We start from the raw sequence: 18,067 nt of genomic DNA on the forward strand, positions 1-18,067 counted from the left end.
AAATGAATACACCAATGTCATGCGCACAATTTGCATACAAATAAAATATGATTGTTACAGTTTTCTAACCTCTAGAGGAGAGTCTGGCTCGTCCAGGATGCTCTTGTCACTCTGTATCCGCTGCATCGTCCCTGTAGAACTGGGCTCCATTATCAGCACGTTCTGACTACCAGCTCTGCCGAACTTACAGTCACTCTTTCTGGAGTCAGTCGTCCTGCACACCTCGTAATTGTACACGTGTTGCAGAGTCCCTGTCCCCAAAGTGTCTGAGTAACGTGGTGGATAATATGGAATCACAGGGAGCTTGGACTCATACAGGATGCGAGACTGTCTCCATCTGTAGATTTTCACTGATATAATAACCACCAAACACGTGATGAACAGGAAGGAAACCACAGCCAAAGCCAACACTAAGTAAAAAGTCAGCTTGTCATTGTACTCCTTGTCGTGTGCAAAGTCAGTGAACTCCGACAGCACTTCAGGGAAGCTGTCCGCCACCGCCACGTTAACAATGACTGTAGCTGAACGAGAGGGCTGCCCGTTGTCCTCCACTATAACACTCAGTCTTTGTTTCACAGCATCTTTATCAGTCACTTGGCGGATAGTTCTTATTTCTCCATTCTGTAAGCCCACTTCAAACAGCGCCCTGTCTGTGGCTTTCTGCAGTTTATACGACAGCCACGCGTTCTGCCCAGAGTCCACATCAACAGCCACCACTTTAGTCACCAGGTAGCCCACATCTGCTGAACGAGGCACCATCTCGGCCACCATAGAGCCGCCGGTCTGGACTGGGTACAGGACCTGAGGGGGGTTGTCGTTCTGGTCCTGGATCAGGATTTTCACTGTCACGTTGCTGCTGAGAGGAGGGGAGCCTCCGTCCTGCGCTCTGACGCGGAAGTGGAAATCTTTGATGTGCTCGTAGTCAAAAGAGCGCACTGCATGGATGACTCCACTATCAGCACTAACGGACACATATGAGGAGACTGGCACTCCGTTAACAGAGGAGTCCTCCAGGATGTAAGAAACGCGGGCATTCTGGTTCCAGTCAGCGTCTCTGGCTCTCACTGTGAATATGGAGAGGCCTGGTGTGTTGTTTTCTACAATGTAGGCCTCATATGAGCTCCTCTCAAAGACAGGCGCGTTGTCATTCACGTCAGAGATCTGTAAGGTGAGAGTGACGCTGCTGGAGAGGGAGGGCACTCCCTCATCAGAGCAGCTCACACTGATGTTATACTCTGACGCTCTCTCTCTGTCTAACTCGCTGTCTGTCACGAGGCTAAAGAATTTTTTGGATGTTGTTTTCATCAGAAATGGCATATTCTCTTCGATATAACATGCGACTTTTCCATTTTCTCCAGAGTCGAGATCTTCAACGTTAAATATAGTCACAACAGTTCCCGGCTTAGAGTTTTCTGATATCGAATTCGTTTTAGACATAATATTAATAGACGGGTGATTATCGTTCGTGTCGGTAACCTCAACAATAATCTTACACGAATCTGTTAGTCCTCCATCATCACTAGCTTGTACGTGTATTTCATAGTGCTGCGCCTTTTCATAATCCAGACCTCCAGATAAAACTACCACACCGTTTTCTTCGTCGATTTGAAACATAACAGGGACATCATCCAACGTGTTTGTTATTGAATACGACACTTTTCCATTCGAACCTTGATCAGCATCTACAGCACTAACAGTGCTCAAAACTGTGCCCTTTGGAGCCGTCTCCATTATGGTTACCTTATATATTTCCTGCGTAAATACGGGGGCATTGTCATTAACGTCTAGCACTGAAATTTCTATTCTCATTGTTCCCGTCAGCTGAGGATCACCGCCGTCAAGAGCTGTGAGAGTCAAAGAGAGGTGCTCTTGCGCCTCTCTGTCTAGGTGTTTTTGCAAGACCATCTCCACCTTTTTACTCCCATCTTGCTGATTTTGGACTTTTAGATTAAAATTGTCTGTGGGTTTTAGCGAATAACTCTGCAGTCCGTTCACACCGACATCCAGATCCATAGCTCTTTCCAGCACAAATTTAGCTCCAATCACAGCCGACTCACTAATCCGAAATTTCATCTCATCCTTTTTGAAGCTGGGTGCATTGTCGTTAATGTCAGTTATTTCTACCGTGACTGTGAAGAATTCAATCGGGTCTTCCAGTGTAATCTGAAGATGTAAAGCGCAAGGTGTTGTCTGTCCACAGAGCGCCTCTCGGTCGATTCTCTCTTTCACAAGCAGGACTCCTCTGTCTTTATTCAGCTCGATGTGCTCTGCATTGTCTCCTGTATATATGCGAGCTTTACCCGACTTCAGTCTTTTCACGTCTAACCCTAAATCCTGCGCTATGTTACCAACCAGAGAGCCTTTAGACATTTCCTCCGGAATGGAGTAACTGACCTGCCCGAGTACTGAGCTGAGGGAAAAAATTGAGATGAACAACAGTACTTGCCGTCTCATTGTTCCGCCCGACATGTTATCCTCGACAAATACTGTAAATATATTTAAAAGGTATCATCCAAAACGTTAAGATCCCTTTATCGCAAAGTGATCCAGCGGAAGATTCAAAATCTTCGTGTTTCTTGAATCAGAAGGGAAAAAAGCAGCAGCGCGGACATCTCCCGGTTTCTGCAACGACGCTTGTGTGCTCTATGTGTGTCTCTTCCTCTGTTTAATATCACAAATGATGTGGGGAAGGTCCTACATTGGCCAACAGCGGCCCTGAGAGTCCAAACGCTTGCACTGCAGCAAACTACACAAAAGAAACACGAGCTTCAACGGGAGGAAATGAAAGAGACGTTCAGTCATTGCAAAAATCAATCAAGCAACACTTTTTGAAGAAATTAAAGAGTACGCAGCTGCTCAAACAACAAGAGGTTTCACGGACAGTGACATTAGGTGGATAACTGCTGTGGAAGTTCAGTTGTTTTCTCAATTAAAAACGACGGACAGTTAAATTCCAATATTATTATTTCATCAATGAATGCTAATTCAACATCAACTTCACAGTCCCTTTAATTGAAGACCGAGATTAATTGTTTACTCAAGAAATTATTCTCGAAGAAGAAAAACAGAAATGTAAAACTTTAACTGAACACTGATTAATTATTGATGTTGCTGATTGCCTCAAAGATGGAGCACAAGACGATTTATCACCATTCAAGCAGCATGGACATATTATTCTCTCAATTTCATGAGATTTAGATCCACTTACGGATTAAAGCTGAAATTCTAATTGACATAACAACAGACATTTGCTATTTCTATTTAACCTGCACATAACTGAACAAGAGTTCACGGTGGATTGCACTCTGCATTTAAAAAAAAACCATTTAGTTTACTTCCCACAGCCTCATCCTGTCCCAAGAGAAGATCTTTGGTGAAAACTGGAGCAGGAATGCGCACAACAAGACAGGTGGACTGTAATGAGCAGATCACAACAAGGAAACCTTCAATCTATGGCTGTGTGCTGATGACTAACAGGTGGTCAAAAACACGTGGATAATGCAAACGTGTACAGCGAATATGATGCTCGTGGAAATATGTTTTTAGATATTTTTGTTTCACAATTACAGCCAGTATAAACTCATGTCAAATACTGAAGACACTTAACAGCTGACTGCAGAAAACTTCAGTTATGCTCCGAGTAGATCAGCTGACCTTCAAGTGTTTCTGCTGGCTCTGTGTAAGAGCGTTCCACACCATTCAGCAGGATGCTATTTTGAGTATTTATCCAAGACAATGCTGACAAGTAGCAAAACAAGATAAATCAGCCGTAAGAACAACTGAAATATGGAACAGTAAAGCAGCGGACAACCACAACGACCACCTGCAGAGTATTTCTGATTCTTATGCAATGCCACAACAGTGAACAGAATGTCTGTCTTAAACAACAAACAGAATATCTCTAATAATATCCTGTGGGATTTTGCAAACATAGAAAAGTACAATAATGGAAAGAAATGCTAAAAGTGTAACCTGTTACACTGTTGCGTCTTCTGCAGGGTCCCTCTCTGCATAGCACTGTCCATGACAATGGTGCTGAATTCTCAAAAAGATTAATCCCACAGCAGGACACGTTTTATTTTAATTACAGAGGATGTGAGAAAGTGTTGTTTCAGTGCTGCAAGGAAGGAAGATACTTATTCACTATGAAAGACAGTTTGAGATAATAAACACAAGACACGTTCCCTTATCAAACGTTATGTTAAAATCCACAAAGGAAGCAGCCGATAAAGGAGAAGGTAACAAAACTCATGACTGAACCTGGTCAATCTTTGAGTTTACCAGAAATCCATAATCAAAAGGTATGTCCCTTTAAATTAGACTACTTAAACAAAAGGCCATTTGTGCCTGTGGACTGAGGGATTTGTACAGTCTAAAACACATAAGTGTCAGTACAACTTGAAGTCTGGTTTGCATGAAACATTGTTGAAAGTGTCTACCTCACCAAGGTCTCATGCACTGCCAAAAGTGGACAAGAAGAAGAGCAGCAGAACTTGTGTCACTTTGCCTTTTTCACCTTCGCACGAGTAAATACCGAGTAAATAAATACTCACTGTAACTTGCTGAGTGATCTGCCAAATGAAAGCCACAGAAATGCTGCTCTTTGTGTATTCTGGAATGCCTTTAGTAAGATTTTTCCTTTAAATATCAAATTAAATGATTACCAGAATTAACCAAAAAAAAAAACCTCACCAAAAAGCAAGATAATGGACAGTTCAGTAAAATCCTGGACTACATTCAACAGCAATACTTTTACAGCACGTTCTTAGGTCAACTATTCCAAGTAATCCTACTGTTTATTCATGCCCAAAGTATGGTTAATGTAAATACGAATATTACTCAATTTAACAGTGAAGACCACTACAAACAAGTTCTCTAAAATACTGCAAAGATAAAGTGGATATTAAAAAGTGGTTTTATATATGTACTCAGGAAAGAAGATTGTAAGACTGGAAAACTAGCTAATGAATAAAACATAAGTGCATTATATTATGATTCTGAGAGCCCAAAGTTTAGTGGACAACAAATTGAATAGATTATGAAAAGTGTAATGCAACACTTTATGTCATTTCATGTGACCAACCTCCAGAGGAGAGTCTGGCTCATCCAGGATGCTCTTGTCACTCTGTATCCGCTGCATCGTCCCTGTAGAACTGGGCTCCATTATCAGCACGTTCTGACTACCAGCTCTGCCGAACTTACAGTCACTCTTTCTGGAGTCAGTCGTCCTGCACACCTCGTAATTGTACACGTGTTGCAGAGTCCCTGTCCCCAAAGTGTCTGAGTAACGTGGTGGATAATATGGAATCACAGGGAGCTTGGACTCATACAGGATGCGAGACTGTCTCCATCTGTAGATTTTCACTGATATAATAACCACCAAACACGTGATGAACAGGAAGGAAACTACAGCCAAAGCCAACACTAAGTAAAAAGTCAGCTTGTCATTGTACTCCTTGTCGTGTGCAAAGTCAGTGAACTCCGACAGCACTTCAGGGAAGCTGTCCGCCACCGCCACGTTAACAATGACTGTAGCTGAACGAGAGGGCTGCCCGTTGTCCTCCACTATAACACTCAGTCTTTGTTTCACAGCATCTTTATCAGTCACTTGGCGGATAGTTCTTATTTCTCCATTCTGTAAGCCCACTTCAAACAGCGCCCTGTCTGTGGCTTTCTGCAGTTTATACGACAGCCACGCATTCTGCCCAGAGTCCACATCAACAGCCACCACTTTAGTCACCAGGTAGCCCACATCTGCTGAACGAGGCACCATTTCGGCCACCATTGAGCCGCCCGTCTGGACTGGGTACAAGACCTGAGGAGGGTTGTCGTTCTGGTCCTGGATCAGGATTTTCACTGTCACGTTGCTGCTGAGAGGAGGGGAGCCTCCATCCTGAGCTCTGACGCGGAAGTGGAAATCTTTGATGTGCTCGTAGTCAAAAGAGCGCACTGCATGGATGACTCCACTATCAGCACTAACGGACACATATGAGGAGACTGGCACTCCGTTAACAGAGGAGTCCTCCAGGATGTAAGAAACGCGGGCATTCTGGTTCCAGTCAGCGTCTCTGGCTCTCACTGTGAATATGGAGAGGCCTGGTGTGTTGTTTTCTACAATGTAGGCCTCATATGAGCTCCTCTCAAAGACAGGCGCGTTGTCATTCACATCAGAGATCTGTAAGGTGAGAGTGACGCTGCTGGAGAGGGAGGGCACTCCCTCATCAGAGCAGCTCACACTGATGTTATACTCTGACGCTCTCTCTCTGTCTAACTCACTGTCTGTCACGATGCTATACAAATCATTTGAAGAGGCAGTAATAGTAAATGGTATGTTGCCATTAATTCTGCAGTTCACTTGACCATTGTTACTTGAATCTGGGTCAAAGACATTGAACATAACAATAACTGTATTTTGGGGAGAGTCCTCTGGGATTGAATCAGATTTGGAAAGTAGATTGATTACAGGCTTATTATCATTAATATCAATAATATCAACAATAATCTTACTGGAATCGGAAAGGCCACCACTGTCTTTAGCTTCAATATCAATTTGGTAAAATTTGGCCTTTTCAAAGTCAAGTGCACCAACTAATATTACTTCACCGTTTTCATTGATTGTAAATATATCAGAGACACTGTCCATAGTGGTAGAAACTGAATAAGAAACTTCCCCGTTTGTTCCTTTATCCGCATCTGAAGCACTCACTGTTGTCAGCGTTGTTCCTACAGGAGAATTTTCCGCTATGGCTGCCTTGTACACCGACTGCATAAAGACAGGAGCGTTGTCGTTCACATCGAGTACGGTCACGTAAATCTTCACTGTACCAGACATCTGAGGTTCCCCACCATCTACAGCTGTTAACAACAATGATATCCGCTCGTCTTTCTCTCGATCTAAAGGCTTCTGTAAGACCATTTCGACCTTTTTATTTCCATCTGCATGACTTTGTATTTTCAGGACAAAATTATCTGCAGGCTTCAAGCTGTAGTTTTTCAGGCCATTAACGCCAATGTCTGCATCAACCGCTCTTTCTAACACAAATTTAGATCCTATAACCGCCGATTCGCTAATTTCAAAACGCTTCTCGTCATTTTTAAAACTGGGGCTGTTGTCATTAATGTCAGTGATCTCTACTGTTATTCGAAAAACCTCAATCGGGTTTTCTAAAATAATCTGCAAATGTAAAGCACAAGGCGTCGTCTGTCTGCAGAGCGACTCTCTGTCGATTCTCTCTTTCACGAGCAGGACTCCTCTTTCTCTGCTCAGCTCGATGTACTCCGCACTGTCGCCAGTAAATATACGGGCTTTCCCTGACTTAAGTCTTTTCACATCCAAACCTAAATCCTGTGCTATGTTCCCCACGACAGAACCCTTCGCCATTTCCTCCGGAATAGAGTAGCTGACTTGACCAAGAGCAGAACCGAGGCAGAAAACCGAAATGAAAAACAGTACTTGCCGTCTCATTGTTCTATCCGCGGTTAACGTTTAGCCAAAAAAAAGTGATAAAATTGGTTTCACAAACAAAATATATCCATGTGACGGGAAAATTAACAAAAGAGATAACAGTGCTGCTCACAAATATTGAAGAACAGTCTACCAGCTCAGCGCATCCATCGAATAGGTTATCTGTCCGTGAGCAGCGCTTTCTGCCTTTTTTCTTTCTCTGAAATAACAACATGACGTGGGAGGATCTGCTCACGATCATGTCTACGTCTGCAACACGTTGACCAACAGCGGCCCACAGAGTTCACAGACAGATATTACAAGGAAAGGAAACACAAGACCAGTTTAAATCCTTTACGGATTGTATAGTAAATGCAGTACTGGGAAAATAAAAATTAGAATTAATTAAGGAAAGGGACGTCATTAATTCAGGAAAAGAAGTGACATAAGTAGCACTTAAAATAAAAATGGGATCAATTTGAGAATAACCTCAAAGAAAAGCACATTATTATGTTTTCATGCGAAATAATAGAGAGAAAATGTGGAGAGCCAACTGCCTCTGTCCGAGGTGCTGAAATTGAGTGGTCAGCGAGCAAACACATACACTATATAGACAAAGGTTTTCGGCCAGGCCTCGTTATTATTGAAATCAGGTGAAGTATGGGGCTGTTTTTCAGGAGTTGAACATACATAGATATTTTGGACAATACTATGCTTCCAAATTTGTGGCAACAGTTTGAGGAAGAACCTTTTCTATTCCAACATGACTGTGCCCCAGTGCACAAAGCAAAGTCCATAGAGACATGGTTGGATGAGGTTGGTGTGGAAGAACTTGACTGGCCCACACAAAACTCTGACCTCAACTCCACCGAACATGTCATCGAGGCCTCAACATCAGTGCCAGACCTTACAAATGCCCGACTGCGTGAATGGGACAAAATTCCCACAGAAACACACCACAAAGTCTTCCCAGAAGAATGGAAGCTGTGAGAGGTGCAAAGCTGTATGTGTATTTAGAATGTCATGCCATTAAAGTCCCCGTTGGTGTATGGCCAAGTGGCCCATTACTTTTGTCTATATGATGTATTTAAACATGAAGCTTTGACATAACCAAAGGAAACTGCCTAACCTCTAGAGGAGAGTCTGGCTCGTCCAGGATGCTCTTGTCACTCTGTATCCGCTGCATCGTCCCTGTAGAACTGGGCTCCATTATCAGCACGTTCTGACTACCAGCTCTGCCGAACTTACAGTCACTCTTTCTGGAGTCAGTCGTCCTGCACACCTCGTAATTGTACACGTGTTGCAGAGTCCCTGTCCCCAAAGTGTCTGAGTAACGTGGTGGATAATATGGAATCACAGGGAGCTTGGACTCATACAGGATGCGAGACTGTCTCCATCTGTAGATTTTCACTGATATAATAACCACCAAACACGTGATGAACAGGAAGGAAACCACAGCCAAAGCCAACACTAAGTAAAAAGTCAGCTTGTCATTGTACTCCTTGTCGTGTGCAAAGTCAGTGAACTCCGACAGCACTTCAGGGAAGCTGTCCGCCACCGCCACGTTAACAATGACTGTAGCTGAACGAGAGGGCTGCCCGTTGTCCTCCACTATAACACTCAGTCTTTGTTTCACAGCATCTTTATCAGTCACTTGGCGGATAGTTCTTATTTCTCCATTCTGTAAGCCCACTTCAAACAGCGCCCTGTCTGTGGCTTTCTGCAGTTTATACGACAGCCACGCATTCTGCCCAGAGTCCACATCAACAGCCACCACTTTAGTCACCAGGTAGCCCACATCTGCTGAACGAGGCACCATCTCGGCCACCATAGAGCCACCGGTCTGGACTGGGTACAGGACCTGAGGGGGGTTGTCGTTCTGGTCCTGGATCAGGATTTTCACTGTCACGTTGCTGCTGAGAGGAGGGGAGCCTCCATCCTGAGCTCTGACGCGGAAGTGGAAATCTTTGATGTGCTCGTAGTCAAAAGAGCGCACTGCATGGATGACTCCACTATCAGCACTAACGGACACATATGAGGAGACTGGCACTCCGTTAACAGAGGAGTCCTCCAGGATGTAAGAAACGCGGGCATTCTGGTTCCAGTCAGCGTCTCTGGCTCTCACTGTGAATATGGAGAGGCCTGGTGTGTTGTTTTCTACAATGTAGGCCTCATATGAGCTCCTCTCAAAGACAGGCGCGTTGTCATTCACATCAGAGATCTGTGAGGTGAGAGTGACGCTGCTGGAGAGGGAGGGCACTCCCTCATCAGAGCAGCTCACACTGATGTTATACTCTGATGCTCTCTCTCTGTCCAGGTCATCGCTTGTTAGAATGCTGTAGAAACCATTCGATGTATTTTCAATAATGAAAGGCACACGGTCACTCAAAAAACATCTAACCACTCCGTTCATATCGGAGTCAGCATCGTGCACATTCATTACAGCAACAACTGTTTGAAACGCGGAATCTTCCGGGATAGATTGTGTAGTTGACATCAGATCTATCACTGGAGGATTGTCATTCACATCAATAATGTCAAATAGTATTTTACATGAATCCGTGAGCCCACCTTGATCTCTTGCTTTAACATTTAATTGATAATGTTTCGATGTTTCGTAATCTATCTTCCCAATCAAACGCACCTCTCCACTTCCTCCGTGTATTTCAAATAAATCCAAAATCCCCTCAGTGTTACTCCACAGGGAGTACGTTACTAAACCATTTGTGCCTTCATCTTTATCAGTAGCTGTCACAGTCATTAACGAAGTTCCTTTTTGGGAGTTTTCTATTAAATTAGCTTTATATGTCGACTGCGTGAAGACTGGCGCATTATCATTCGCATCCAGTACAGTAATGTGGATTTGCACCGTCCCTGACAGCTGAGGCTCACCTCCGTCGACGGCTGTTAGTGTCAGAGTCAACTGCTCTTCTTTCTCACGATCGAGAGGTTTCTCCAAGACCATCTCCACCTCCTTTTCTCCACCCGCGTTGTCACTGACTTTCAAAACGAAATTATCTGTTGGGTGAAGGGTATAGCTCTCGAGTCCGTTTATACCGACGTCATAGTCTAACGCTTTCTCTAATACGAATCTGGACCCCCTCACAGTAGATTCACCGATTTCAAATAACATGTTGTTCATTTTGAACGTCGGTGCGTTGTCGTTGATATCTGTTATTTCTACGGTAACGCGATAGAACTCGATGGGGTTTTCCAAAATTATTTGAAAATGTAAAGCACAAGGAGTCGTCTGTTTGCATAACGTCTCTCTGTCTATTCTCTCTCTGATGAGAAGGAGTCCCTTTTCTTTATTCAACTCGATGTATTCAGCGCTGCTGCCACCGTGTAAGCGAGCTTTCCCTGCTTTCATGCGTTTTAAATCTAATCCTAGATCTTGTGCTATGTTTCCGATCAACGAGCCTTTCGACATTTCCTCTGGAACAGAGTAGCTGACCTGCCCAAACACGGAACAGAGAGAGAGCATCGAGAAAAACAATAGCACTTGCCGTCTCATTGTTTCATTCAGCGGTTCTGTGCGACTGCAGCGAGTGAGAAATAATCCGCAAATGAGAGTCGTATTCCACACACTGAAGGAGTAAAAACGATGAGCCTCAACACAAGGGTCGATAGAATATTTCCAACTCCTGCGTCCGTGTGTAGCGCCCTCGGTAACTCGGAATGAGCATTGTGTCGACCTCGCTTCAAAGAAAAATAAATGATCTGGGAGGTTCCACTGAAATCTGCAGTCAGACTACAAGACACTGGCCAACAGCGTCCCTAAGAGTACAGAACACGAAACTGCACAAGGCGGGCACAATAAGGAGTCAAAGCACTGAAAGGATAAAAGGGGAATATTCAAAGTGCTGGAAATAATGTTTGAATGTAGCATGGTCCTGAGGACTGCACAGTTCGATTGAACTTAATTATCTAATCACAAACAGTTAACAAACAAAAACAAAATGAATCTGTCATCGTAAGATGACACTGTATCAGCAACACTCCACCGCTTGCTACAGGCAGTATACCCCTAACACCCCACCCCTCAAAAAATGCTGAACTACAACAGTAAAACACACAATCTCACACAGACACGGGAAAAAGTGCGTACAACTTAAAGAATGCAGAAGGAACCATGTGATCACTCCAAGTAAAACCTCATGAGTCCCTATAGCGCTGTCCATGGTCCTGAAGCACATTACAACACAGGAAAATCAGCTATCAGGATTAATGACGTTACGTGTTGTTTTCATAGCTTAAAGGATACTTGTGAAATGACAGTTTTGCAACGGAAGACTAACCTCTAGAGGAGAGTCTGGCTCGTCCAGGATGCTCTTGTCACTCTGTATCCGCTGCATCGTCCCTGTAGAACTGGGCTCCATTATCAGCACGTTCTGACTACCAGCTCTGCCGAACTTACAGTCACTCTTTCTGGAGTCAGTCGTCCTGCACACCTCGTAATTGTACACGTGTTGCAGAGTCCCTGTCCCCAAAGTGTCTGAGTAACGTGGGGGATAATATGGAATCACAGGGAGCTTGGACTCATACAGGATGCGAGACTGTCTCCATCTGTAGATTTTCACTGATATAATAACCACCAAACACGTGATGAACAGGAAGGAAACCACAGCCAAAGCCAACACTAAGTAAAAAGTCAGCTTGTCATTGTACTCCTTGTCGTGTGCAAAGTCAGTGAACTCCGACAGCACTTCAGGGAAGCTGTCCGCCACCGCCACGTTAACAATGACTGTAGCTGAACGAGAGGGCTGCCCGTTGTCCTCCACTATAACACTCAGTCTTTGTTTCACAGCATCTTTATCAGTCACTTGGCGGATAGTTCTTATTTCTCCATTCTGTAAGCCCACTTCAAACAGCGCCCTGTCTGTGGCTTTCTGCAGTTTATACGACAGCCACGCATTCTGCCCAGAGTCCACATCAACAGCCACCACTTTAGTCACCAGGTAGCCCACATCTGCTGAACGAGGCACCATTTCGGCCACCATAGAGCCACCGGTCTGGACTGGGTACAGGACCTGAGGGGGATTGTCGTTCTGGTCCTGGATCAGGATTTTCACTGTCACGTTGCTGCTGAGAGGAGGGGAGCCTCCATCCTGAGCTCTGACCCGGAAGTGGAAATCTTTGATGTGCTCGTAGTCAAAAGAGCGCACTGCATGGATGACTCCACTATCAGCACTAACGGACACATATGAGGAGACTGGCACTCCGTTAACAGAGGAGTCCTCCAGGATGTAGGAAACGCGGGCATTCTGGTTCCAGTCAGCGTCTCTGGCTCTCACTGTGAATATGGAGAGGCCTGGTGTGTTGTTTTCTACAATGTAGGCCTCATATGAGCTCCTCTCAAAGACAGGCGCGTTGTCATTCACATCAGAGATCTGTAAGGTGAGAGTGACGCTGCTGGAGAGGGAGGGCACTCCCTCATCAGAGCAGCTCACACTGATGTTATACTCTGACGCTCTCTCTCTGTCTAACTCACTGTCTGTCACTAAACTATAAAAATTATTAGTAGAAGCTTTTAGAGTGAAAGGTATATTTTCGTCGATAAAGCATTTCACGTTTCCGTTTTCCCCCGAATCCCTGTCCTCAATATTTATCATAGTAACAACAGTATTTTGTTTGGCATCCTCTGATATAACAGCTGACTTCGACATGATGTCAATTTCAGGCTTGTTATCATTCGTATCTTGCACATCGACAATTAATTTGCAAGAATCTGTGAGTCCTCCCTCATCACTGGCAAGTAAATTTATTTGATAGTTTCGTGACTCTTCAAAGTCAATGTTTCCAATTAAAGTAATTTCGCCAGTTTCCTCGTTTACCTCAAATACTTTACTGACATCATCTAAAGTATTCGTAATTGAATACGTTATCTTACCGTTCGAGCCCTGATCAGCATCTGAGGCTGTCACGGTGGCAACTACTGTTCCTTTCGGTGAATTCTCAGTGACTGTAGCCTTGTATGTTGGCTGTGTGAAAACGGGGGCATTATCATTAGCGTCTAAAACAGTGATGACAATCAGCATTGTTCCTGACATCTGCGGCTCTCCTCCATCTACAGCCGTCAACACAAGAGATATCTGCTCTTCCTTCTCTCTGTCCAAAGGCTTCTGCAGCACCATCTCCACGTTTTTATTCCCGTCGGCGTTACTGTGCAGTTTCAAAGCGAAATTATCTGTTGGTTTTAATTCGTACCTTTTAAGATCGTTGATTCCAACATCAAGATCCACAGCTCTTTTCAGCACAAATTTTGCCCCGCTCGCCGCCGACTCACTTATTTTGAATTTCATTTCACTTTTTTCAAATGTCGGTGCATTATCGTTAATATCTGTGATCTGTACGGTAACAGTGTAAAACTCCATAGGATTCTCTAAAATGATCTGAAAATGCAAAGCACACGGCGTCGTCTGTCTGCACAGCGCCTCTCTGTCGATCCTCTCTTTAACGAGGAGGAGGCCTCTTTCTCTGTTCAGCTCGATGTACTCGTCGCTGTCTCGGGTGTAGATTCGCGCTTTACCAGAAGTCAAACGTTTTGTTTCTAAACCTAAATCTTGTGCTATGTTTCCGACTAAAGATCCTTTGGCCATTTCCTCCGGGATTGTGTAGCTGACCTGCCCGATTACAGAGCCGACGGAGAGAAGGCAGATAAAGAGCAGTACTTGCCTTGCCATTGTTCTATCCGAAATATTTCCGTGTGATTCAGAGTTTATCCTAAAAATATGATATTTGTTCCAGCATCGAACGCTAATTTAGCGATTCATCAATCCACAGAATGAAAAAGGAGATCTCAAAAGTCAGCGTCTTCCTTTCTTTCGATAACCTGGATGACTCGAATGTCTGTGCTTTCTCGTCGTGCTCTTTCTTTATTATGTCGATGTTACATGGGAGGTGCTGCTGCAACCATCATGTCAGCCGTCAACACTCTGGTCAACAGCGGCCCTAAGAGTTCACATGGCATAACTGCAGAAATGCTCCAGAAAATCTCTCATCAGAGGACAGACAGTCAAAAATCTGAGCATGAACGAAAGTGATAACGAATATACTGGTAGAGTGAGCATGTCCTCAATCCTATTCGGATTAACTTTAAAGCTATGGCTGCATGTTTTTGCAGCCGTGTTTTAATTCGCGTTAATTATGGAATGCTGCATTTACATATTGCATCAGTATCTGATCATAAGCATGGAAGCACAATAGCGATTAATAATACTCGGACTGAATTGAAAAGAAAAATGAACAATGCACAAATAGGCGACCCTCTACAAAGTGAGCTGTGAGTAAAGGTAAAAGAAGGGTAAAATTATGGTCGCTGTCAGATGTTCTGAAATAGACAAATTGTCATTAATGACCGACATCACCGCACACAGATTTAAAACTGGTGAACTTTCTGTGGCTGATGCTCAAAGAAATATGAAAGCATAATATCATAACAAATATTTTAACAATGTTACGTATTCTACTGAAAACTCGACAATGAGTGTTCAAAACCAGCGGCAAAAAACAAGAGAGGCTGATGTGTACTGGCAAGAAGTACAGAAACCACCAGCAGAGCCTTTCAGCATTACGCACAGCGAGAAAGTCAAAAAATATGACAGGATTGTGCATTTGCATCTGGAACAAGTTAACTAACATGAAATCAACACTGAAATGAATGCTCAAAATCAAACAACGGAACTCAGTAAGTCAGTCAAAAGAGAGAACGAGTGAAACATAGAGACGTAGAGATGGGTGCCATGAACGGATGGAGATAAAAATGGCCCACAATGCAAGAGTAGACAGTTGAAGATAATATGAAGATGATCGTCTGTCCTTTCCCTATCATTTCTACCGAAAAACTAGGTGATTTAAATTTGAGAAATCCCACTGGTAATGGTGTGCAGAAACAAACGTTACAGCAGTCTCACCTCCAGAGGAGAGTCTGGTTCGTCCAGGATGCTCTTGTCACTCTGTACCCGCTGCATCGTCCCTGTAGAACTGGGCTCCATTATCAGCACGTTCTGACTACCAGCTCTGCCGAACTTACAGTCACTCTTTCTGGAGTCAGTCGTCCTGCACACCTCGTAATTGTACACGTGTTGCAGAGTCCCTGTCCCCAAAGTGTCTGAGTAACGTGGTGGATAATATGGAATCACAGGGAGCTTGGACTCATACAGGATGCGAGACTGTCTCCATCTGTAGATTTTCACTGATATAATAACCACCAAACACGTGATGAACAGGAAGGAAACCACAGCCAAAGCCAACACTAAGTAAAAAGTCAGCTTGTCATTGTACTCCTTGTCGTGTGCAAAGTCAGTGAACTCCGACAGCACTTCAGGGAAGCTGTCCGCCACCGCCACGTTAACAATGACTGTAGCTGAACGAGAGGGCTGCCCGTTGTCCTCCACTATAACACTCAGTCTTTGTTTCACAGCATCTTTATCAGTCACTTGGCGGATAGTTCTTATTTCTCCATTCTGTAAGCCCACTTCAAACAGCGCCCTGTCTGTGGCTTTCTGCAGTTTATACGACAGCCACGCATTCTGCCCAGAGTCCACATCAACAGCCACCACTTTAGTCACCAGGTAGCCCACATCTGCTGAACGAGGCACCATCTCGGCCACCATAGAGCCGCCGGTCTGGACTGGGTACAGGACCTGAGGAGGGTTGTCGTTCTGGTCCTGGATCAGGATTTTCACTGTCACGTTACTGCTGAGAGGAGGGGAGCCTCCATCCTGCGCTCTGACTACAAGCTGAAGTTCTTTGATTTGCTCATAATCAAATGAACGCACTGCATGTAAAACTCCAGTTTCAGAGTTTATGGACACACAGTTAGACACTGGATTGCCACCGATTTGCGCGTCCTCCAGGAAGTAGGAGATTCTTGCGTTTTGGTTCCAGTCAGAGTCTCTCGCACTGACAGAGGTGATGGACATTCCAGGTGAATTGTTCTCCATGACGTAAGCAGAATATGAGTTCTTGTCAAACAATGGAACGTTATCGTTTACGTCAGAAATTCTAAGCTGCAATGTGACGGAGCTAGAAAGAGGAGGAGACCCTGAGTCGGTCGCGATTACGGTAATGTCGTATTCAGAGGTCGTCTCTCGATCAAAATGCTCATCAGCTACCAAATTATAGTAGTTGGTTAATGACGACTGGATTTTAAACGGAAGCATTTTGTCTGTGCTACACTTTATCTGTCCGTTTTTCTCTGAATCGGCGTCTTTCACATTGATAACAGCTATTGTTGTGCCAAGAGGGGCATCTTCCGATACAGTATTAGAAAATGACATGATATTAATCACTGGAGCATTGTCATTGACGTCACTGACATCAATTATAACTTTACTGGTCCCCGTCAAACCTCCTCGATCCCTCGCCTCTAACCTAAGTTCATATTTTTTCTCTTTTTCAAAGTCTATAAGTCCAGTAACTGAAATGACACCCGTGTTTTCATCGATACTAAACATATCTACCTTATTGCCTTTGATTTTCGCAAAGCTGAATATTATTTCCCCGTTACTGCCAATGTCCGTGTCAGTAGCGTTCACTGTTGTAATGTAAGTCCCTTTAGGCGCATTTTCAACGACGACGGCCCTGTAAACGGACTGATTGAATACTGGGGCATTATCGTTTGCATCTAAAACTGTCACCTTTATATCCACCGTACCAGATCTCTGTGGGTTTCCGCCGTCAACAGCTATTACTTTTAGAAAGACACTGGGGTGTTCCTCTCTGTCTAATGGCTTCTGCAGCACCAGCTCAGCGTATTTACTGCCGTCTGGATTTGAATGTTGTTTGAGAACAAAATAATGATTCGGAGCCAGGATGTAATTTTGTAACGCGTTCACTCCGACGTCAGGGTCAACTGCGCTTTCAACAGGAAATTTTGCTCCAATTGTAGCAGATTCGCTTAACTCAAACTGAATGTCTTTATTTGGAAAGAAAGGGGTATTATCGTTTATATCTAAAATTTCGACTGTGACTCGATGAAGTTCGATTGGATTTTCCAAAATGATTTCAAAGCTAAGGCTGCACGGTGTCACGTCCCCACAAAGCTGCTCTCGGTCTATTCTCTCATCCACGACGAGAATCCCTTTGTCTGTCTGTAGCTCCGTGTACTGGATGTTTTCCCCACTCACGATACGGGCACGGCCAGAGCGGAGCCGTTTCAGATCCAGACCGAGATCTTGTGCTACATTGCCAATGACGGAGCCTTTTTTCATCTCCTCTGGAATGGAATAACGAATCTGACCGGCTACTCTTTCAACCATAAATATAAGCAAAATGACAAACCCTACTTGGCATCGTAACGTAGAAGAAAATCGCCATCTTACACTTCCAGGGAAGGGATGGCCTCGGGTTGCCATGTCGGAAACAATAGATGAATGCTGCGTCCTCATACGAAGAAAATAAACACGACTTTGTAGTCCAGCTTAAATATACGGGACTGCTCTTAGATAACAACGTGCTCCTGGTATATTCCAAAGACAAATGCGCAAAAAAACGCACTTCACTCCCTGTCTCCCCAGAAGGACAGTATCTCCGCTGTCGTGCAAAAGTACGGCAGTGAGAGAGGGTGGTAGGCTGCCTGTGAACACTGAAATCGTTTTGCTGACCAACAGCGTCACTTAG

At 44.2% G+C, this 18,067-nt stretch overlaps 6 protein-coding genes across 20 annotated transcripts in view; all 6 read right to left on the bottom strand.

Moving 5' to 3' along the window:
- LOC124068394 (protocadherin gamma-C5-like) overlaps positions 1-18,067 on the bottom strand; it is a 211,186-nt gene that overhangs the window by 69,991 nt on the left and 123,128 nt on the right. The window contains exon 2 of one of the 15 annotated variants that reach the window (XM_046406652.1): positions 15,308-15,357. The exons of the other annotated variants lie outside the window; for them this stretch is intronic. Within the exon in view, the coding sequence (XP_046262608.1) occupies positions 15,343-15,357 (15 nt within the window). The 3' untranslated portion in view covers positions 15,308-15,342. Of the gene's footprint in view, positions 1-15,307; positions 15,358-18,067 lie in introns of those variants that run through there. 15 annotated transcript variants of the gene reach the window in all.
- LOC124068426 (protocadherin gamma-A9-like) lies at positions 21-7,480 on the bottom strand. Its single transcript, XM_046406682.1, has 2 exons — positions 5,084-7,480; positions 21-69 (listed from the first exon to the last, which is right to left on the bottom strand). Exons 1-2 carry the CDS (start codon positions 7,463-7,465, stop codon positions 55-57), a joined length of 2,397 nt encoding a protein of 798 aa, XP_046262638.1. The 5' UTR covers positions 7,466-7,480; the 3' UTR covers positions 21-54.
- On the bottom strand, positions 55-2,484 carry LOC124068422 (protocadherin beta-16-like). The gene has a single exon (XM_046406677.1). The coding sequence runs from the start codon at positions 2,467-2,469 to the stop codon at positions 55-57; it is 2,415 nt and encodes an 804-aa protein (XP_046262633.1). The 5' UTR covers positions 2,470-2,484.
- Positions 8,517-10,973, bottom strand: LOC124068418 (protocadherin beta-16-like). The gene has a single exon (XM_046406674.1). It carries the CDS (start codon positions 10,956-10,958, stop codon positions 8,532-8,534), a length of 2,427 nt encoding a protein of 808 aa, XP_046262630.1. The 5' UTR covers positions 10,959-10,973; the 3' UTR covers positions 8,517-8,531.
- LOC124068415 (protocadherin gamma-A2-like) lies at positions 11,683-14,341 on the bottom strand. Its single transcript, XM_046406670.1, has one exon. The coding sequence runs from the start codon at positions 14,125-14,127 to the stop codon at positions 11,698-11,700; it is 2,430 nt and encodes an 809-aa protein (XP_046262626.1). The 5' UTR covers positions 14,128-14,341; the 3' UTR covers positions 11,683-11,697.
- LOC124068404 (protocadherin gamma-A10-like) lies at positions 15,343-18,053 on the bottom strand. Its single transcript, XM_046406659.1, has one exon. The coding sequence runs from the start codon at positions 17,833-17,835 to the stop codon at positions 15,343-15,345; it is 2,493 nt and encodes an 830-aa protein (XP_046262615.1). The 5' UTR covers positions 17,836-18,053.

This window comes from Scatophagus argus, chromosome 12 (assembly GCF_020382885.2).
Source record: "Scatophagus argus isolate fScaArg1 chromosome 12, fScaArg1.pri, whole genome shotgun sequence".
In the NCBI taxonomy this organism is placed as follows: domain Eukaryota; kingdom Metazoa; phylum Chordata; class Actinopteri; family Scatophagidae; genus Scatophagus; species Scatophagus argus.

Bases quoted from the DNA above. Each gene is read 5' to 3' on its own strand.
- LOC124068422 (XM_046406677.1), bottom strand. From the start codon at position 2,469: ATGTCGGGCGGAACAATGAGACGGCAAGTACTGTTGTTCATCTCAATT.
- LOC124068426 (XM_046406682.1), bottom strand. From the start codon at position 7,465: ATGAGACGGCAAGTACTGTTTTTCATTTCGGTTTTCTGCCTCGGTTCT.
- LOC124068418 (XM_046406674.1), bottom strand. From the start codon at position 10,958: ATGAGACGGCAAGTGCTATTGTTTTTCTCGATGCTCTCTCTCTGTTCC.
- LOC124068415 (XM_046406670.1), bottom strand. From the start codon at position 14,127: ATGGCAAGGCAAGTACTGCTCTTTATCTGCCTTCTCTCCGTCGGCTCT.
- LOC124068404 (XM_046406659.1), bottom strand. From the start codon at position 17,835: ATGAGGACGCAGCATTCATCTATTGTTTCCGACATGGCAACCCGAGGC.